The sequence below is a fragment of the Aquila chrysaetos genome, chromosome 12, assembly GCF_900496995.4.
Source record: "Aquila chrysaetos chrysaetos chromosome 12, bAquChr1.4, whole genome shotgun sequence".
Taxonomy (NCBI): Eukaryota; Metazoa; Chordata; class Aves; order Accipitriformes; family Accipitridae; genus Aquila; species Aquila chrysaetos.
The window spans coordinates 2,518,401-2,540,508 of record NC_044015.1 but is presented as its reverse complement, the minus strand read 5'-3'; the positions used below and the strand labels follow the sequence as shown (position 1 = coordinate 2,540,508).

At 45.3% G+C, this 22,108-nt stretch overlaps 2 protein-coding genes across 3 annotated transcripts; both read left to right on the top strand.

Annotated features, from left to right (window-relative positions):
* Positions 1-78: 78 nt before the first annotated feature.
* SIN3B (SIN3 transcription regulator family member B) lies at positions 79-14,738 on the top strand. Of its 2 annotated transcripts, none has more exons than XR_005933693.1 (19): positions 79-185; positions 919-1,025; positions 1,582-1,735; positions 2,755-3,018; positions 3,421-3,564; positions 3,817-3,939; positions 4,453-4,542; positions 4,978-5,096; positions 5,866-6,073; positions 6,806-6,922; positions 7,289-7,527; positions 7,780-7,963; positions 8,189-8,783; positions 9,289-9,458; positions 10,016-10,189; positions 10,474-10,566; positions 10,841-10,935; positions 11,384-11,745; positions 11,976-12,104. XR_005933693.1 is itself a non-coding variant. In XM_030032367.1 (19 exons), the coding sequence occupies exons 1-19, from the start codon at positions 87-89 to the stop codon at positions 12,204-12,206; spliced, it is 3,411 nt and encodes a 1,136-aa protein (XP_029888227.1). In that variant the 5' UTR covers positions 79-86; the 3' UTR covers positions 12,207-14,738. The 2 variants fall into 2 exon arrangements, 1 of the variants encoding a protein (XP_029888227.1); XM_030032367.1 differs by having other exon boundaries at positions 11,384-11,588; positions 11,976-14,738.
* A 2,946-nt stretch (positions 14,739-17,684) lies between these two features.
* Positions 17,685-21,871, top strand: F2RL3 (F2R like thrombin or trypsin receptor 3). Its single transcript, XM_030032356.2, has 2 exons — positions 17,685-19,391; positions 20,056-21,871. Exons 1-2 carry the CDS (start codon positions 19,301-19,303, stop codon positions 21,129-21,131), a joined length of 1,167 nt encoding a protein of 388 aa, XP_029888216.1. The 5' UTR covers positions 17,685-19,300; the 3' UTR covers positions 21,132-21,871.
* The last annotated feature ends 237 nt before the right edge of the window (positions 21,872-22,108 follow it).

Here is a 22,108-nt window from a genome sequence, read left to right as displayed (position 1 = left end):
AGCGAACGAGCGAGCGGGGGGCGGGGGGGGGGAGCGGGTGTGTGTTGGGGGGGGGGGGGGGCGCGCGCTGCTGCCCGACTCCCAACATGGCGGCGGGGGGCGGCGGCGGCGGCCGGGGGGGCAGCGCCCCGCGTTGGGGTGGCGGCGGCGGCCGGGCTGCGGCACAGGAGAAGCTGCCGGTGCATGTGAGTGCGGCGACCGCCCCGGCCGGGACCACCGTGATTTCTCCCTTTTTCCGCCCCAACCCCCCTTCCCCCCCCCCCCCCCACCTCCGGCGAAGGGCCGCTCCCCATCGCCCTCGACACCCCCCCCCCCCCCCCCCCCGCCGCGGGATGGCCCTGCCCGCCCCACCGGGACCTGCCTCGCCCTGTCCTCCGCGCCGAACCCACCCCCCGGTGCCTGTGTGTCCCCCCCCCCTCCCCTGCACCGGGACCCTGGGGTGCCCCGGGGCCTTCCCCCGCCATCCTTCCCCGGTACACCGGGGTCCCCTGGGGCCTGCGTCCCCCTCCTCCGGTACCGCGAGGCCCCCCCCCCCAGGCCTGTTCCCCCCCGCGCCCGGTTCTTCTCCTCCGGTACCGCGGTCATCCTCCCCGGGGACCTGTTCCCCCTCTCCACGGTACCGAGCCCCCCTTGCCATCCTCCTCCAGCACCGTGAGGCCCACCCTCCCTAGTACGGTGGTGCCCACCCCACCGTGGGGGGGTCTGCCTTCCTCGGGGCCTCCCTCATCTGGTACCGTGTGTCCATCCCCGGGCTGCTCCCACTTCCCCGGTGCTGTGGGGCTCCCCCCCCCCCCCCCCGGGGCTTGTTCCCACCTCTCTCGGTGCCGTGGGGTGCCCCTGCCCCCCCGTTCTGGGATCGTGGGGTGCCTCAGGGCCTGTTCCCCCTTTCTGGGCCTCACCCGCGTTCTCGCCCCGCAGGTGGAGGATGCGCTTTCCTACCTGGACCAGGTGAAGATCCGCTTTGGCAGCGACCCCGCTACCTACAACGGCTTCCTGGAGATCATGAAGGAGTTCAAGAGCCAGAGGTAAAACCCAGGTCCTGCCCCCCAGGGCTGCTCCGGGGAGCTCCTCAGCCTTTGCGGGGGTCGCTCAGCCTTTGCGGGGGTCTCTCTGCCTTCACGCCATCTCTCCATCTCCGCAGACACACTGTCCGCCAGTAGTGCAGTCACTAGACGCTGGAGGTGGAGGGTCTCTGTCCCTCCCGTTGTTTTTCAGAGATGAAATCCACAGGAAAAGGCAAATCTGTTTTTACTTCCCACTCTGAAATGCAGATCTGGAAATAAGTGAGGAAGCTTGAATGCAGAGCCTCTCTGTGACCTGTCAGCCCTAGAGGTGATGGCTGTCTTGCCCATTTTGGGTAACCTGCACGCTCATATCTCCTCTCTGTGGATAACACTCCCAGTATGAGGCTGCAGTGGTCATTCCCTCTGCTTGGGCTAATTTCTAGGCCTGAGGTTCCCAAACTTGCTTGTTAAAAATTGCATCTCTAAGAAGCCAGATGCTTCCCATACCTGTGTAATTTTCTGTGTTTAACTTGTATTTCTGATTTGGACACAAGTAACAAACTCTTCTCAATTTTAGCATTGACACACCTGGAGTAATCCGACGTGTTTCACAGCTTTTCCATGAGCATCCTGACCTCATTGTAGGATTCAATGCTTTCCTCCCTCTGGGCTACAGGATAGAAATTCCAAAGAACGGGAAGTTAAGTATACAGTCACCTTTGAATAGTCAGGTAGGTTATAGAGCTCATATTCTCTAAATAAATTCCGTTACATGTGTTGCTATACACATCTCTTGCACAGTTTAGGCTATGTAGATTTACGTGTATTGCATGTTGCTAAAGTTTTTACATGGTTTTCAAAGTCTATGATAATGGGCATAATATAAATTTAAATATTTATTCTCAAACCAGTTGTTAGTTTAGCTTACACAAGAATGATATTCCTGCATGAAGTGCCACTTCAACTCCAAATACTTCAGTCAGATTTGAAAACTGAAATTGTAATTAGCTTGACATATAGATTCTTAAGACATGGTGTCTGTAGTGACAAATTTCAAAAAGAGATCCTGGAGGAACTGCATTTCCAGTCCTCCACTGAGAAACGGGGAGATGTGTTTAGGCAATAGGCAAAAAATGTCAGGTATTGCCATGCAATTGCTAACATCCTGCAATGAAAGACATCTGCTGTACTACAGATGGATACATATTGGCCTCTGCTGCTTTTTTTGTTGTTGTTGTGTGGTTGTGGAGGCTGAAACAGAGCTATTACCTGAATTCTACTGATAAACTTGTGGTTTAACTCTAATTAGTAGCAGTAAATATCTTTTAGATCTCAGTTCCCTTAGATCTCTCTGTTGCTTAGAAATTTAGCACCTTTAAGAGCCTTATGTTTTAATATGTTTCTTAAAACTGACAGTTCCTCTGAAATAAAACAGTGGTAACAGAAACTGCAGTGCGTGTTGTTTGGTACACCCTCTCAAGTGTAGTGGATAATGCAGTGACAGTCAAAAGCAGTAATGAGTCAGATGATTCATAAACCAGGATATGACTTACGGGATTTTTTTAACTGATGGTGTTATTAAACTAGGTAGGGAAATTTATCGGCTAATTAAATCTTTTTTCTTTCTTCTTCACGTCACGTGGTAATCTTTTTTTAGCTAGACAGCTTGAAAATCCTGATGCTAGCTTGTTGTTGAACTTGCACCTATGTTTCTGTACAAGTCACTGTCTTATGTGTCTTATGCCACTAGGTGCCCTCAGAGCCTGTTCCCAGCGCTCTCCCTGGCAGCGGGCTGTTGTTGCATTACTCCCAGGAGAATTCACACAATCACAGTGACTGTTCCGAGGAGTTTAGGCAACAGCTTCCGTACAAAGAAGATAAATCCCAAATTCCTTTGGAGTCTGATTCTGTAGAGTTCAATAATGCTATCAGTTACGTGAATAAGATCAAAACACGTTTTCTTGACCATCCAGAAATTTACAGATCCTTTTTAGAAATTCTTCATACTTACCAGGTAAAGAGTCTTCCATATAAGCGATTGTGGGTTTGCACTGTAGCTGTTTGAGGAGTAGCTGTCAAATGAAATGTCTGCCTATTGAACAGGCTTGTACAGTTCCCAAGCACTAGCCTTTGTCCAACAATTGCCTCATAGATATTCCCATGAAATGACAAAAGTGTGAAAACTGTAGAACTTTCCAGGGTCTGAGGTGCAAAGGGGTCGTATCTAGATCTGTCTTTGCTAACCTTTGGTTGATTTAGTGATATTCTGAGTGAAAGGATGCACTGTGAGCACCTTAGGCTAGCTGATAGTTATTTCAAGTTTGTGTAGCATAAGGTTTTTGGCTGAGCTGATGAGTTTTCTTGCATAGTGAGGTATGTTTTTGACTCTTTTTAACATCTGTGCGTATCTTTTCAGAAAGAACAGCTGAACACTAAAGGCCGACCCTTTCGAGGCATGTCAGAAGAAGAAGTGTTTACTGAAGTAGCAAATCTGTTCAGGGGACAGGAGGATCTGCTTTCTGAGTTTGGACAGTTCCTCCCGGAGGCTAAAAGGTCTTTGGTATGTGTACGCTTAGAACAAGGCAGAATATTGAATACTCTCTGTTTGTATGTAGAATACATAAAGAAGCTTTAGGAATGCAAAACGTTATGGAAAAACATACAGCCAGTAGATGAACTTTGCTCCTCTTCATTGCTTGGAATTTTGCAGAACAGGTGACTTTACATGCTCCGTGTTCTGTTCAGTTATATAGGATTCTTTATTTGCACCAGTGGAGAAGAGAACATTGAAATCATTATTTATTTACTTCAGTTCACAGGAAATGGACCATGTGAAGTGAACAGTGTCCAGAAAACTGAGCATGAGAAGAATCTGGAACACAGCAAAAAGCGATCTAGACCACTGCTGTTGCGTCCTGTTTCTGGCCCAGCAAAGGTATCTTTTCGCAAGTAAAAACTTAGAATAACCTGATATTACTCACTGTGTTTAGATAATTGCTTAGATAAAGTAGTAATGAGTAGCATCTTTGAGGTATGTAGGTATTCGGTATGAGAACAAAATTTCAAAGTTATTTTAAAAATAATAATTACTGCAGAGAAAAGGAATTTATAAAGTATGCTTACGTGTGCGTGGTAACATATTGAATACTAAATATCAAGACCTTCTGTACTAAGCATTGGCCCTGGAAAGGGACAATTTATTTCTTCTAGAAAGAAGTCTTTCTTTGGAATTAATTCTCAATTCATCCTTTTTGTTGTTGTTTCTTCTTCTTAGCTGGGAGTCATTTGATAGAGATTGCTGTGGAGGAGTTGACACAGCAATGCTAGACCACTGTTTGGGAAATACGGAGTTTCAGCCTTTGCAGAGAGCTGTTATGTATCAGTGAAGTGGAATTTGATAGTATTTGTGTCACAACATTTTAAGTGTAACTGCTTGTTCTTTTAACAGAAGAAAATGAAACTGCGAGGTACCAAAGATCTGTCAGTAGCAACAGTGGGAAAATATGGAACACTGCAAGAGTTTTCCTTCTTTGACAAGGTCAGTATTTGGCCTGTTCTCACATTCTGTGGACTTATTTTCAACCATTTATGTAGTTATAATTGGTTGGTTTTTTATACAATCTGTCTGTCAGCACTTAGCAATTGCCTGATTTTTCAAGTGGTAAAGACAGACCAAGAAAAGAGAAAATAGGTGGGTTTGGAAGATGAATAGAAACTGACAATTAACCTTTTCCTGCATGCTTGTCTCTTATGGACGTGTTTTTCTTTCTTTTTCAGTGATGTTTCCTCATGTTACCATCTGTAGTTACTAGATTATTGTTTGAAACTGGGCATTTTTTTGCATATTCTCTTTTTATGTTGCAAAATAGACAGAGGTTTGTCACTGTACCCGTGGTTCAGACTACTTGGAATATGAACTAAATAAAAGTGGTGTTCAAGTGATCTGATCGTTTCTCTCCAAATTGTGCTTTAGGTGCGTAGGGTGCTAAAGAGTCAGGAAGTCTATGAAAATTTTCTCCGTTGCATTGCTCTCTTCAACCAGGAGTTGGTTTCTGGCTCTGAGTTGCTCCAGCTAGTTACACCATTTTTAGGGTAAGTTACTGACTACCTTCTCTGCTGTGTCGTACTTTTTAGGTCTTACTCTGTTACTTTTTGGTAGACATTGTGAACTTTGTTACTAAAGTTTGGGATTTAATTTAAGAAGTATCTCCTAGGTAGCATGCAAGAAATTGGAAGGCTAATCCAAAAAGAGGAGTAATAAAATCTGAATCTTTTAACGTATCTACACAGCTCTTAAAATGCATTTTGGGGAGGATATTTTCCTCTCTGCATCCAGTTGAAAGCCTCACAAGCATCAGACTACCTGATGTTATACTAAGTCATTGAGGGCAGAGAATCTCATGAATTCTGGAGGGTGGTCTCTGTTCACACTCCCTGTTCTAATCTCTCAAAATACCATACAGGTATAAACATGAAATCTCAGAACAGAGCTGTGAAAAGGATAAATAGTTCGAGCTCTGATGTGAGCCTCTTGTGCTGTTTGGCTTCCAGCAGGGGAGGGAGAGTCACATGGCAAGGATCAGTGACTCCTCAGTTGGTTGAGGGGAGTATTTGTGAAGTTGTGAAGGGAAATTCTTTTTCGGCCTTAAGTAAAAAAAAAAAAAAACCAAAAAAAACCCAAAACAACAAAAAACCTAGAGTAATTCAGAGAGAATGACAACAGAGGTAAAATGTTGGTAAAAGATTTCTCACTGCAATGCTAAGTTTGTTTAGATTTTCTCCCTTGCTTTTATGACACACGTTAGCCACCCTAAAACTGTCAGAGTGAAATAACAAAATACCCTTACTTGTCTTTTTGAAGGAAATTCCCAGAACTCTTTGCACAGTTCAAGTCCTTTCTTGGTGTGAAAGAGCTTTCATTTGCTTCTCCACTGAGCGACCGATCTGGGGATGGAATGAGTCGGGAAATTGATTATGCTTCCTGTAAACGCATAGGATCAAGTTACCGGGCTCTCCCAAAAACCTATCAGCAGCCAAAGTGCAGTGGAAGAACAGCCATTTGCAAGGAGGTATTTTGGGATCAACCTATTCAATCCCTGAACACAAATTGCACTTACATAACTTGAAGTGGGGTAGTTAGAGCTACAGCTTCTGCATGTGGATTCCCCTCTTTAATGCTGATTAGCCAGCTTTAATCTCACATCGGTTATTCATCCCATTTATTGAAATAAGAGTATCCACATGCATTTTACTAACTTTATCTGAACCCATCTCAAATGGCGTCTTTCATTTTTAATGCCTTTTGAGTCTGTGTGCATACACAAATTTATTCCTATAGACAGAAAAGAATATTAAATAGCCTGAAATTAATTTTCTAGCAGTGGACCAATATAGACTTTAGAAACAGTTTTTCTCCTGAAAGAGCACTGTGAGCCAGCGTCTTAAGCTCTGTTCTCGGTGAGAACAGACATCTGCAGCATAGTTGCTCCTACCTCTTGCTGCTGTTGGCAACTCTGTCTCCTTTACTTACAGTTGCTGACTACTGCAGAGTGATCTCTGTGGTTTGTTAGGTGATGGTGAAGGTGCATTCGAGCTTTCTGAGCAGGGCCCTGGCACAGTTCCACACAGACCACTAATCTTCTGAGGAGCAGTCGTGACAGTGACTTGTGAACTAGGTCTGAAACTTCCAATAGAAATTCAGGGAAGAACTGCAAAAATGAAACAGAGAAGTATCAGACCCCATGAGAACAGCTCTGAGCTCATAGGGCTCTGTTCAATGTCATGTCTTTGCACTGTTGCAGGTGTTAAATGATACCTGGGTTTCATTTCCATCCTGGTCTGAAGACTCCACTTTTGTCAGCTCCAAGAAGACCCCTTATGAGGAGCAGTTGCACCGCTGTGAAGATGAGCGGTTTGAGGTACCTCTGCTACTGAACTTCCTGTCTGCCTCCTCAGAAAGCAAAACTTCTAGCTATGAGGAATTTGACTGAATTAATTGGTGGCCAAATACTGAAAGTTCTATTACTGTTTGTTGGTTTCAGGTAGAGTTTGGTGTTTTCCACTTGCCTGGAGTCTAATAGTTCTTCTAGGCATGAGTCCAGTTCTAAAAAGCATGTTACCTTTGGGAGAACTGGCGGAGGTGTATTTTCTAGGAAGAAACCTTGCTGATGCTTCTTAGCTCCACCCAGTGGGGCTGGAATGCATGCCACAAAGCTGAGTGCTGCTGGTCTCCATTTTCCTGCTATGCCTGTTCTTACACTGTGTCTTTTGTGAACTCTTAACAGTTGGATGTTGTCTTGGAGACCAATTTAGCCACAATACGTGTGCTGGAGAGCGTGCAGAAAAAACTGTCTCGACTGACTCAAGAGGATCAGGAGAAATTTCGACTGGACGATTGCTTGGGAGGAACATCAGAAGTGATCCAGCGCAGGGCCATCTATCGCATCTATGGTGATAAAGCACCAGAGATCATTGAAAGTCTTAAGAAAAACCCAGTTACTGCAGTTCCTGTTGTTCTTAAGAGGTAATTCCCATTCTCCTGTGTTCTTTCAAGAAACTGATAAAGGATTTTTAAAGCATTTTTAAACAACTGGTTTCTGTAGATGTTGTTTCAAAGGATAACGCGTCTTCAGCTGTGGTGATTTTATTTATTTATTTATTGCTTCCAAGGATATTGAAAAGTTTTTGGTACATCACAGTTGGCTACATTAAAAATGCTTTGTGTGTATTTCTGTGGTTGTCTTTTTGAACTGAAGTAGACTATATATTTATATAGATTGAAAGCAAAAGAGGAGGAATGGCGGGAGGCCCAGCAGGGCTTTAACAAAATTTGGCGGGAGCAGTATGAGAAAGCCTACTTGAAGTCCCTTGACCACCAGGCCGTCAACTTCAAACAAAATGACACCAAAGCTTTGCGCTCCAAGAGCTTGCTGAATGAAATTGAGAGTGTCTATGATGAGGTGCGTACGCTAGTAAATAACCCATCCGGTATGTCCTTCATTTATGATATTATCTAGAAGTTTACGTAGCACCTGGGACCTCGTTGAAGTGGTAGTGCTCTGAAGAGTGCTCAGTCAAAAATGACTGTCCCAAGCATAGCGTTAATACTGGCTTATTTCTTCTGGCAGGAGTGGCTCTTGAGCATGGATTGGAAGGATCTTTATCTATTTGTCTCTTGATTACAGCATCAGGAGCAGCATTCAGAGGGGAGAAGTTCGTCCACAAATGAGCCTCATCTTATCTTTATCTATGAAGATAAGCAGATTTTGGAAGATGCAGCGTCACTTATCAGCTATTATGTAAAAAGGCAGCCTACTATCCAAAAGGAGGATCAAGCAACCATTCGGCAGATAGTGCATCACTTCATACCTGAGCTGTTCTTCTCTCAGCCCCCTGAGCACAGTATTTCTGAAGAATCAACCGATGAAGACAGAGAAAACCACCAGGGGCAGAACCTGGATACTCCTGAGCTACGGAAAAAACACGTGCCTGGGCCTCCAAGCAGTCCTTTGGAGGCAAAAGCAACCTTCTGTGATGTTACAGCTGCTGAGCCCCACAACACCCTGGATGATGTTTACAGTCTATTCTTTGTCAATAATAATTGGTATTTCTTCCTCCGCCTTCACCAGACTCTGTGCTCAAGGCTCCTAAAGATTTATCGTCAAGCTCAGAAGCAGCTTCTAGAATATCGGACTGAAAAAGAGAGAGAGAAACTCCTTTGTGAGGGAAGAAAAGAAAAAACCAATGATCCAGCCATGGAACTAAGACTGAAGCAACCAAGTAAGAATAATCCGGGACATAGTCCATTCTTAATGCTCTGGTTGCTAGTGCTCAATTGTATGTATCTGAGTAACCGAGACCAGCAGGCAAGTCTGTAAGGAATGTAGAGGTGCAAATCTCCACTTATTTGTGATTTGTGGACACAGCTAATTTAACAGGATAGCTCGTTTGTAATTTATCTTCTGAGGGCTCTCATGCATAGTTCATAGAGACTTCACACAAGCCCACTGTTGTCAGATGTTCTCAAGTGTCTCATATTAATCTGTTACTTTGATTTAAAATGTAAATGGCTCCACAACGAAATAGTTAACTGCACAAGGTAGTCATGGAAGTGCATGAGATAAAACTGTTACAGTCCATCAGCACTCCTTACAGAGAACTGTCTGTCTGTAAGCATGTTCTTGGTACTGAATGTTATGTTTCTCGAGCAGTGCTGTCCCTTGTATCTCTTGACTTCACTCTGCCTCTTACATGCATTAAGTGACTGCACTTTTCCCCTACCCAGGTGAGGTGGAACTGGAGGAGTACTACCCTGCGTTCCTGGATATGGTGAGGAGTCTGCTGGATGGCAATATTGACCCAACGCAGTATGAGGACACTCTGAGGGAGATGTTCACTATCCATGCCTATATTGGCTTTACTATGGACAAACTGGTGCAGAATATTGTCCGCCAGGTAACTAATTTGATGGCTGTGCTGTGTGTTTGGGGGGCTGCACATCTCCCTTCTATAGACAAATAGGTTTCTCGCAGTACCCTGTAATGCAAGGACTCACTAAACATACAGCAAATTCATAGGAAAGTTATATATGTGGGGGAAACAGTAACAGAAGTTCAGTGAGATGGTCCCTGTACTGAAGCTGAACTACCTTAGGGGAGTTACTCTTCCTGGCCTTTTCCAGCATTTTTTAAGTTCCAGTCTTTTCAAAATTCTGCCATTCCCAAAATACATCTAAAAGAAAAAAAACCAAAAAGGTCCAGTCCTTTTACTCAAATCTGTCTTCTAATTGTAGTTTTGTTACAGTTAAGGCACATCAACCCCTCGCTTTTCTCTGTTCCTTTTATTGCAAAGTAATGAAAAAGGGAGTGAAATGTGTGAAGTCTCTGGAGTTAAAGCTTTGGTACTTCATCTGAGGTGTGATGCTGTGCTGAGTTTTGTGCTCCTTTCATAACACACTAGAGTTAACTCTTGGCCCAGACTTGCTGACTGAATTCCCCCTTTTTTAATGGAAGCTTCACCATCTAGTGAGCGATGACATCTGCTTGAAGGTTGTTGAGCTCTACTTGAACGAAAGGAAGCGAGGTGCTGCTGGAGGTAACTTATCCTCTAGGTGTGTCCGGGCAGCAAAGGAGACCAGCTATCAGTGGAAGGCTGAACGTTGCATGGCGGATGAGAACTGTTTCAAGGTAAGAACATGCTGCCAGGGAACTTCATAAAGTGACTGTGGCACTTTACCTGGGAGAATTGGGTTTGGAAGCTCCAAGGCCATAAGGGTGAGAGAGAGCAATATGGAGAGAAGGTACAAAAACCAGAGCACAGACAGTAAAAGTGGCATGCTGGCTCACTGAAAAGCCCTGCTGCTTACTCCTCTCCTAGCTCATATTTGTTGTCCAAATGACTTCTTGTGAGTATACAGCATTTTATTGTGAACCCATGTGGCCAATATCTTGTGCCTGTAACTTTATTACAGGTAATGTTTCTTCAGCGGAAAGGACAGGTGATCATGACCATTGAGCTTCTGGATACAGAAGAAACCCAGACAGAAGATCCTGTGGAGGTCCAGGTAATATTACAGTGACTGCGGAGTCTGCTGTACCACAGAAAAAGCAGATGTGTAAGAATGCTTTCCCGCTTTCTTGTTCTAAAATGTGAGACTTTGCCGGGAGGATAAGTTTACCTGGGAGGTGGGAAGATTACATGTGGTCATTGACAGAAATGGGTATGTTTCAACATAAATCAGCTCCATAAAAAGCAGCTTGGAAATAAACTAGTTCTTTGCGGTGATGTTTGTCTTGATGAGCACGAAATCTGACTTGAAATTGGTCTCTCTTGTGTAGCACCTGGCTAACTACATGGAGCAGTACGTTGGGGTAGAAGGAGCTCCGAACAACCAGAATGACGGCTTCTTATTGAAACCAGTCTTTCTGCAAAGGTGAGCACGCTCCCTCTCCTGAGTCACACCTGCAGCAGCTGGTACTGCTTCCTCTCTGCATATGTGGCAGTGGTTTTAGGTGATGTGCCATACTAGCAACTCCAGGGAAATGCACTCATCTTTGAGGTCCAAAGGGGCTGCTGTAGTCCAGTGTACTGCATAAGAATGCTGAAGAAAAAATTAATGACCACTGCATTGAGGTTTGTTCATGAGACCGTGTTTAGAAGGGAGTGGGACTGTTTAAGCAGTCCCTTCTGGGAGGAATTTGAGGTCTAATTTGCTCCCATTTCACTAAATATTTGTCAGACTGTATGGGGGAAGGTCCTGGAGAAAGTCTGAAAACTAAATGTGGAAATACAAATTTCATACTTGTGCTGTCAGCTCTGCTAGCTTAAGAGAATGGATAACCAAGCGTGACACATGTTTTGTCATCATTGTTTTGTTCTAGAAACCTAAAAAAGTTTCGCAAGTGGCAATGTAAGCAAGTGAGAGCTCTGCGTAGTGAAGTGAAGAGCTCCTGGAAGAGGCTGATTGGGGTGGAAAGTGCCTGCAACGTGGACTGCCGGTTCAAGCTCAACACCCACAAAATGATGTTCATCATGAACTCGGAGGATTACATGTACAGGCGGGGAGCTCTCTGCCGAGCCAAGCAGGTGCATCTCCTATTACTCTCTCTGCAGCTCAGGCAGTAGCAGAGGTTGAGGATGTGAGCCAAAAGACAGGTACCAATAAGAAGTATTGTGGCTGAATTCCTGCAAACTACACCCAGAAGTTACTACTCTGTGTTGGATGAAACATGGAGGAGAGCTGGTAAATGCTCCGTACTTTGGTTTAGTTTAGCAGCCTTTTCTTTACCATGCAAATTTTAAGGGGGAGTGGCAAACATTAAGAAATAGAGATCTTTAAATGCAGGTATGCGGTTTCCTGTTTTACTGTTTGTGTTGTGTTGTAAAGCATGCACATCTCAGACATACAAATAGGTGAGGGTTTCGGCTTCTCGCCCAGAAACCTCTCGGTGATCTTTACTGTCCTGCTTTCAGGTACAGCCAATGGTACTGCTAAAGCACCACCAGCAGTTTGAAGAGTGGCACAATAGGTGGCTAGAAGAGAACGTGACCATGGAGGCAGTTGATGTAGTTCAAGACTGGCTAATGGGAGACGAAGACGAGGAGATGGTGCCCTGTAAAACAACTTGTGAGACGGTGAATGTCCATGGGGTCCCAGTGAACAGATACAGAGTTCAGTACAGTCGCCGTCCAGCTTCACCGTGAGCAGAGACTTGTTCCTGGGGCCAAGACAAGTAGGAGCCTTGCTGGTGAAACACATTTACTCTGAGAATAGTGGTGGGAATGCAATGTATGTATTAATGATATTTATCCAAACAGCATTTTACTTTGGATTATGATGTATTTTCCATATGGCATAGACTTGTCTCCTTGCAGTGTAATCCTCCAGCCATCGTGAAGAGACTTTTAAAAGCTTTATGGGAAGAGGGCTCTTGGCATTGCCACACACTTTTTAGTAGTTTCCTAGCTTTAGGCCACTGCTGACCAGCCAATACTGGAAGGCTGAGCGAGGGGGTCAGGCTCTGGGCGAACTACCACTAGTGGCTTTGTTGGACAGATGGAGCTGGGCTGGTGTTTGAGCAGATGCTGGCAGCTGCTTCCACTTTGAAGGGTTTAATGTTCCCTATCTTCCTGAATTTATGCCGTCTTGGAGCCTGCAGAACTCTTCAATGTAACCTCCGAGTGCCAGCGGGGCTGCGAGCACCTGGCACAGATTGCTAGCCCCGCTATGGGCTGCTTCGTTATCTATGTGTACTAATAAGGCAATGAACGCAGTATTTGTTACTGGTGCTCTGCTGAGAAAAATGCCAAAACTGAGAGACATGGGTGAACAGCGTACTAAACGCTCTAACTCTTGCTCATCAACTAAGTATTTTGGAGCATGAACTAAGGGGAAGAAACTCTCTGAGCTGCAGTGCTAGGCAAGAGCAACTTGCGGCGCAAGACAGCCTAGGCCCATCAGCTACCCCTCTGCAGATGTGCACCGGATCCCATGTTGTTGCTTTGTCAACTTACGACCTGTTGCAGACTCTGCCTTCTCAGATCTGGAGCTGCTTGGGGCGTGTGCGTGGGGAGGAATATCCATTGCGAGGTCTGGCCTGTTTTGGTTTTGGGGTTTTTTTGTATTTTGCATGTTGATTGGCAGCCTCTGGAGCCTGTGTTCTCAGGCGCTTTGCTTTCCTTGTGCATGCCCGGACTCCGTGGTTCTGCTGGGTTGTACCGCTGAAATAACATCAGTAGATGGAGCTCTTGCAGCACAGTGTTTGCACTGGATCTGAGGTTTGTCCCAGATACTTTGCTGTTTCTGCTGGGTCAGCACAGATGCTGTATTTGCAGTGACACATGGAAATCTGTAATGGGCAGTATTAGATCCAGCCACAACCATCGTAGACAAGCTTTTCCACTGAACTGTCTGTACTTCTATCTAAGCTTTTTTGCAATGAAACCTAACAAAAAACCTACCCCGAACCGTGCAGAACACTACATCAATTGTCTGACTTAAATCTATTGAAAAATCAAGGAAATTTAGTTGTGTCTGTCCTGTAACCCCACTGTGACTTCGCTCTTGTTTTTCAGGGGCCAAGGGCAAGCACACTGTCCATGGAGTGTATTACAAACATAATGTCTTGAGGCAGGTCCAGCCTCCTTTATGCTCTGCTTCCAACTTTTTCCTGGCTTTTGGGGGAATAGCCGCCCCCACCTCAATATTTTTTGTGGCTTTGATTTTTAGGTTATAATTTCTGCCAGGCCTAAGTAGCAGCCTGTAGGATTTGTCCTTGGTTATTTCCACTGTACAACATTTGGTTTTGCAATTGTCTCACTTAACAGTAGAAAAATTGGCCTTTGGGGTACGTTTAATAGAAAACTGTACTGACTCTTTGTCTTTTTTGCAAAATAATCTGTAGGAGGGAAGGAGGGAGGCCAGTCTTTGGCATTCCTGGCCACTTGCACAACCACTGCCAGCGGAGGACTTTTCATCAAGAACTCATGTTCTCGTTGTCTGGGTCTCTGTTAAATTTTGGTTACTGAAATGATCTGAAGGTTCTTCCCCTCCTCTTGTTGCAGTAAGTGATAAAAGACACTGACGACGTAGCTATGGGAGGGCTGGGTGGAAGAACGGGGGGACAAGCCCAGTGCAAAGCACAGTATCCCCCTTTTGCTTCCAGACAGCTCAACAAAATACACCTCAGTCCTCTTTACCTCTCTGCTGTCTTCCAGTGGAGATGACAACTGTGCCAAATTTTATGGTTTTATGATACAGAAAAATGTTTACTAGAAAATAGGTTGCAACTTGTGGCTTAAAATGCATTTGATTCCAAGTGTACCAGGGTGTAGGAGGGTAACGCACCTGGGCACCATCCTGTTCCATCTCCCCATTTTTAAGTGTACTTCAGGTATTTTTAAGCATCCTTATTTTGTAAACCTTAATTTATAGTCTGAACAGACTAAGTAAGACTTTTGCCCTTTACAGTGCTATTGTCTCAAAAATGATAGTAGCAAGTGATGCAAATGGAATAAGCAGGCAGTGCCGGTTTGAGAGTGGCTTGCTAATGTCTGGGAGTTTAAGCTCGACTGCTGTGTATCTGCTAGCACGACCTTGATTCAAGAGTTTGTTCTTCCATTTTTTTGAAGGATATTTGCTTTTGGGCTTGTAATTGCTTTGCCAGCTCTTTGAATGTAGTTTTTTTTATATTTATTTGCACATTCAAGTAAAATAAAATATTGATTTTAAAAGTCTGCAGCTCTCTGTTTTAAATTTATTTTAAATTAATTTAAACTTTCTGATAATCCACAGAAGTGATTGTCTTGCACCTGAAACTGAATTTTAAACAGTAGAAAAATGCAATTCAGAAGTTAGACAAACTGCCCTTCAAGCAATTGCTGGAGAGGCTGCAGGATGTCATGATTTATATATGTGCCAGCTCGCTTCCACTGGGCCAGCAGGCAGCAAATCTTGAACCTTACCCACATTGAGAAGTCAGTGCACAGTAGGCATACGTGAGCCAGTGCACTAGCTAACATAAAAGGGAAATAAAAGTTTCCTGCAAGTAGCGTGCAATAGGAGATCCCCTGCAGGAAGACGGTGCCTGTGGCTCTGTCCTTACGTGTGTGCTGCCAAGACCTCTCTCGGAGCAAAGGCCCTCGACTGGCCGAGAGCACGGGAGTCCAGGGGGTGGCACAGTTGCTCCACACAGAGGTAGGTTTCAAAAGAAAACATTGTGTAGTGCCAGCAAAGCATATCTTTTTGCAGATTGGTTTATTTCTAGCAGCACCTTTGCCACGAGAGGTGTGGCGCAAAGATATGGTCCAGGCCTGGCCCCCAAGTACTCGCACGCTAAATACAACAGACATGGAAGAAAAGTGACTGATTCCAGTTCCGAAATCTATAAGCACATCTGCTACAGGTTAAGACAATACAACTGCAACCATGAAAATAACCCTCCACCCGCCTTTCCCTCAACCTCCCCAAATTCCTGGGTAATAACATGTTTAACTGTGTTCCCTGTGAGCTCTGCACAACAAATGAATGTGTAGATTTTGCAAATTAAGCTGTAGTGATGTGACCCAGATCTGATAGGAGTTTCCTTTACATCATTCTCAACACTTCCGTTGCCATAACAAAAAGCAACTCTGCTTTCTGTGCAGCGTATTACTTGCTCACAGGGAAACAAGCTGTTGTTCTCCTAATAACAATCCTCTGATGCATAAATTGCATGGAATAATTTGATTAAAATGATGGTAGTGGCGTCTCAGAGGACACAGTCCACTTTACACAAGTCTTCTCGCAGAGATCTTGGACTTCTCACAAAGAGGACATTCCCTGTGCTCAAGGGGAGGGACAGCCAGATCTGACATCAGCCAAGAGCAGTTGGAGATCTCAGCAAGTGGACAGCTTTGGCAAAGACAGACAGCTTAAAAATAATCTTTCAGGTTCGCAGGATGGAGTAAGAATTAATGGTTTTCTAAATTAAATTAAGAACTGCTAAAGGGAGTACCTGAATTCAGTATTTAATATTTCAGGACTTTTTTTTTTTTTTTTTTTTCATGTTTCTGTATTGCAGTGATGCACAGAAATACAGGACTGCGAACCAGTGAGAGGCAGTTTAGAAGTATATGTGTAAATATGAGTTGAGTTTTTCTTCATGCTTTAGCCATTCCGCTGGATTAGAAATGAGTAACTAACTTAGCCTTAATGAAACTAGAGGTACACTCTGTCTTCCACTCATCAAAATTAAAGACTAAAGTCCAGCCATTCTAAACCGTACCTGTGCTAAGGGATGAATCCAAAAAGAAACTTCAAATATTCCTGAAGGATGGCTTCATGTGGACTTCTACACTCTGAAGTAAAAACTGCAAGCATGTAGAAGAGTAGTTCTGAGAAAAACCTGTGTCCCCCAAAGTGTTACACCAGCATAAGTCTTGTAAGTGGTGAGGAGAAGGTGTGGCATAACCAAGGGAAGAGATGGGTGGGATCCCAGTGGAGCAGGAGAACTGTGGAACGAGCAGAAGAGAGGCAGGGAGATTCCCTGGAGCTGGGGAGAGTCTCAGGGAGATGGTAAGAGACCTGACGAAGCGAGGGGAGGGGGAGCCAGTGTGATGGCAAAGTCAGGAAGAGTGCCCAAGGTACGAAGTCATTTTGTACGTGCCAGAGCCTGCGAAGACAAATCTGGGGTAGGGGGAACCTGGTTCAAAGGACCATCATTTCTATTTCAATAGTCAGTGGAAGTTTTCTGTGCCTTGTGGTTCTGAGAAGGCTCAGATGCTTGCACACCCCGTGGCTGGGAAAGGCAGGGCCAGCATTGCATTCATGGAAAATGTGAGGCTGTGCTGACACTGGTGGAAATGCTTCATGCAGCTGGCGCTAAGGCAGGGCTGCTGCCTCCGTGGTCAGCTGCCTCTCGTGTCTGCATCGCAAATGCGAGCTCAGCCTGGGGCAGGTACTAGCTGCACTAAGATTTCTGTCTTCACACCTGCTGGCTGCAGCTGGAGAACTCTCTGGAGCTGCTGGAACAGAGCAGAAATAGCAAGCCCCATTATTTGCCTACCACAATTTGCTCTTCCAAGCCTTAAAGCTGTATGGGACAGGCCAGGTGGTGTTTGTACCCTCCCTCTGAGCTTTAAAATCCCTAGCCTGTTTTCCAGCATTACATCTTTTGGGTTCAGAGCCATGGAATAAAAGAGCGCCTTCTCCCAGGAGATGATCTATTGCACAATGAATTACTTTAAAACCAAATTGTTACCCCACAGGGCAGGGATCACACGACTTAAAGAGATGTTAACAAGCCGTGACAAACCTCTGGCATTCGAATTTTCAAGCAAGCTGTTCTGCATCTAAAGCAGTCACTAAAGATCACACAGCATCTGAAAAATGAAGGACACAGCAATGAGTAACCTCTCTCTGCTCCACTCCAGAGACCTGGCCATAGGAAGCAGGGCTGCGATTTGCACACTATCTGAACCTGATTATGTTTAATTTTTTGCATACAGAGCATGGAAAGGATCCTGGCTGAGGCATGGAAAATATGTGGCCACATGAGTCATTCTGTAATGGTTCATAAATCCTGAGAGAATCACAAAAGCAAAACATCTAACATTGCATCTTCCCTGTCCCTGCCAGTGGAACTCCACCTCTCGACACGCTCGGCACAAGGATGTGGGAATATGGTGAAAGCAAAGGAAATAGGATCATTTTCTCCTTGGAATAGAAGAATCTCATCAAACAGCAGCCAGGCTCAGATTTGCAACCTTCACAGAAGAGGCCATTCATAAGCTGAGGAGAAAGAAATGAACTACTCCTCAGGTTGCCAAACCAAATTTACAGTTCCTACTGCCCAGACTCCAGCTTCTGTCTTTACTCCCTTGCAGAGCCAGGCAGGGGACTGGAGAGCAAAAGCCTAAAAACCAGCAACCTCTCAAGCTCTGCCCCACTGGCCTACCCACTTGATGACCACTGGGAAGTGTTCGAGCTGGGGCTCTTACACAGGTGTTGGGAGAGGATTTGGGACTTTCCCAGCAATGCTGTGCAAGGCAGAGCACAGAAGGAACTTACACTCTCGAGGAGTTAGAGAAGGGGGGACCAAGCAGCAAAGGATCTTAAAGGTTCAGGGAACGTCTGCCAGTCCCTCTTACACCATTACGCGAGTCGTCTTCCCCATACAACCAGCAGGTATGTGGCAGCGGCGTGCCGCTGCTCCAGGCTATTAGCTAACCCAGAGCGCTCAACCCTCTTGGGGGTTTACTGGGTGGAGACTGCACATCTCTGGAAAAACACAGCTCTTCTTGGGCAAGAGTGACTGAAATCCACCATTATCTACCCAACAGCAGAGACTTCCCGTACACCCTTGTCAGGCCCCTTTCCTGCTGGATGGAGCTGCTCTCCCTGTTCCTGGTAGTTTATCAGCGGAAGCACAGTGTCTCCCTAAAGCCGTGAGACCCTGCCACTTATCGTTTGTATGTTATGGCATCCCAAGGCTGGTGCTAGTGCTGATTCTTTCAAAAGCAAATAGCTCCGACCCACAGGACTTTTGATCAACCTCTGCAGTGAGATCAAGAAAGAAGGTGCAGGAGCTTTGTCCCCTCTTTAGCCAGGTAGCAGGAGCAGAAATTAAAAATACAGGAGAACTCTGAAAGGCCCAGCCTGATCTGGGGGCTGCAGGGCAGACACTAAAAACCTTGAATTGCCACAACATGAGGCTGCAAGAGCCCTGTGTAATCCCTGGGAGCTGGGGAGGTTTGTCTGGATCTGCAGCTCTCCTGCACTTCATTTGTTTCTGTGAGGGGATGATATCTTCGCAATTTGCACTACCAGAAAGCATCTTGAACAGGGTGTGGGGAAAGACCTTGAATCTCACACAGAGCCACTTGGGTCTCTCTTGGGTGGAAGGATGTTTGATGTAGGAGGTCAGAAGTTCAGTTTACACTCTAAACCAAGTTCAGACTGCATCAAATCTGACCACATCTGTTATTTCCAGGAATATTCTGGAGCAGGAAGGAGGTCCAAATGAGTCACTTGAGCCATCGTCTAGCTCTGACAATTAAGTACGGCCCCAATATACTGTAGATCTGGACACGTATGCTCCTCCCAGTCCTGCGTCCGATACCGGTGCTAAGTCTCTGCTTGGGCAACACACACTTGTGCATGTCGTGACAGCCCCTCATACGCTTCATCCTTTATGGGAAAAGCCTGGTGCTTCCGTGAGTTAAGGACTAACAGAAGGAAATGCGTAAGCAGGGTCACTAGTACTGCCTTTCCTACACAGCTCTGAGCACAGTAGTGCACTATTGGATCCTGCACCAGAATGGAGACCCTCAGGAGTGGACGGCTGTCACACGGGCTTATGCTGTGCTGTGCCTTTTGGGGACTCTGCCTGGCCTCTCCTGACTATGATGGTGAGTGTGTATCTTTGGGAGAAAAATTGCTGCTTCTTAAAGTACTGGATATCCAGTACCTTTATAAGACCCCTGAAAACTCTTTTTTTTAAAGCTATCGCATAGGAGCACACTCTAATTGAGATTCATGCATACTGTAGTTGAAGCGGGAGACGAGAGAAGGGGATACAGAAGAGAAAGAAACTGGGGTGAAAGAAACTAGAAAGAGAAAGAAAAATTAGAGGAGAAATAAAACAGAGAGCACTTGAAACCAAAATCTTTAGCTAAAAGTTAGACTCCCACAGCCATCACTTTAATCTGGAGTGGCCCCAGGTCTTAGGATTCTTTTGAAAGCTGGGCAGAGGAATCGCTCTCTGGTTCCCCAGGCCTGCTGATAGTTGTAAAATATAGCAATCATTTGTGAGCTGTGGGAAACCACACGACAGAAGAATCGTGTAAATTTTCAGTAAGATTGCTGATGGTTATTCCTGCACACCTAATTCTGTTAGGCAACTTTTTCTGCCCATCACACAATAGCATTTTACACAACACTCCCACTTTTAGGGACCCCAACGTAAAATGCAAAACCGTAGCCTTTAGGGTAAACGTTATGTATGCAGCCTGCTCTGCAAAGTACAAGGGTAACCGCACAAGCAGCAAGTAACAGACTGCATTTATCTGACAGATTACTCTCAGAACAGCACCAACGAGCAGGCAACGACACCAGAGATCACACCGTGTCCCCGAGCCATCCCTGGGGAAAAGGCAATCATAAACAACATCACGTACCTGTTGATACATGAGGCCACACGCTCTCAGCTGGGCAGCGTGGTCACAGTGCGGCTCATCCCCTGCCTCTACACCCTCATCTTCCTGGTGGGGCTGCCTTCCAACGGGTTGGCCCTATGGGTCTTGGCCACCAGGACTGAGAAGTTGACCTCCACTGTCTTTCTGATGAACTTGGCTGCAGCAGACCTGCTGCTCATATTGGTGCTGCCCTTCAAGATTTTCTACTATTTCCTGGGCAATAACTGGCCCTTTGGGGAAGGCCTATGCCGGCTCACCACAGCTTTCTTCTATGGGAACATGTACTGCTCAGTACTGCTGCTCACATGCATCAGTGTTGACCGGTACCTGGCTGTGGTGCATCCTTTCTTTTCGCGTTCTTTCCGCACTCCTGCCTTTGCTGCCTGCACCTGCACTGCCATCTGGCTCTGTGCTGCCGTCCTCATCCTGCCCCTGACTCTGCAGCAGCAGTCATATCCCCTGTACGGAGTAAACGTCACTCTCTGCCACGATGTTCTCCCCAGGCACGAGGATGATGGCTATTACTTCTACTACTTCATCTGCCTGATCGCCTGTGCTTTCCTCGCTCCTCTCGTGGTGATGTTGTTCAGCTACTGCTCAGTATTGCGAGCCCTCCTGGACAGTGGGAAGCGGTACTCCTACTCTATGAAGCTCACAGCTCTCGTGCTGTTCACACTTGTGGCCTTCTACACACCCAGCAACGTTCTGCTCCTTGTTCATTACTCCAGCTATAACTCCAAGCTGTATGGCAACCTGTACATCAGCTACATGGTGAGCCTGGCCATCAGCACTTTTAACAGCTGCGCCGATCCCTTTGTCTACTACTACGTTTCTGAAGACTTCAGGGATAAGGTGAGAAGAAGATTCTTCAGTCACAGAAAACAAAACACCACATCCCTAAAAACCTCCAAGGAAACACTCCCTCAAAAAAGTTCCAAAGATTCACTGGTGTAAGCCTCCATCCCAGCTTCGTGCTCCCAAGGCACTCACAACATACATTGGGGATAAGATGAAGACAACACTGGGATCCTACAAGTTTCATCCAGAGCAGTGAGCAGTATTTACCAGGAGACAAGTCCTTCCTCCCATCTGAGTAGCTAAAACTGAATAAACCTGGGCCACAGGATTCTGAGAGGTGTGGAGCCCAGACAAGATGCGGAGTGCTGAACACGTATAGATCTGTTACTGGGACACTGCATGCAGCTTCTCATCTGGTCACATATTGCCAGGGATGCTCTTGCTAATATACCTAGGTCTGGTTTTCCTAATACATCTTGCAAGCTGATGATATCTGTGTTCTATTTCTTTTTCTGCTACTGACTTGCTTGCTGTCCTTGAACGCATACTCCCCTCACCTAAAACTGAAAAAGAACAGGCACTTGCAAAACCAAATTTCTAAACATTTAAGTACTAGGAAGTACCTATGTGAAAGGTACTCTCCTGAACTAAAATATTCTGTCAAGAGAATGTAGAGCACTTTTCTAGCAAATACATTCTTGGCTTGATTAGTAAGCAACATCATAGTAATGTCAGCCCATTGTTGGTAACAAGTGTAAAAATCCCATTTACTAATCCCTATTTTTGCAAATGACCCTTGGCATCCCTAATTTCTTTAGGGCAAAGATTGTATTAATGGATTTTTTTAAAAATTATGTCTCTTGAAGGGAAATATTAAAGAAGGAATTGAGAAAACCCTCGCTCTAGAACTCCACACTTCTTTTGTATAATGTCTCACATAATCAAGCGCTGTCTCTCATGAAACAGGTGACCAGACTTGTTGCTTATTGGAAGCTGTTGCAACTTGACAAAATGCAGCCAGCTCATCTCTCAGACACAACTAGGCCATATCCCAGTAAGCAGCAAGGTAGAAAATGAGCAATAAACCTTCTTAGAGTTCCTGAATTCTTTAGTTTTACTGGTACAGACAGGAC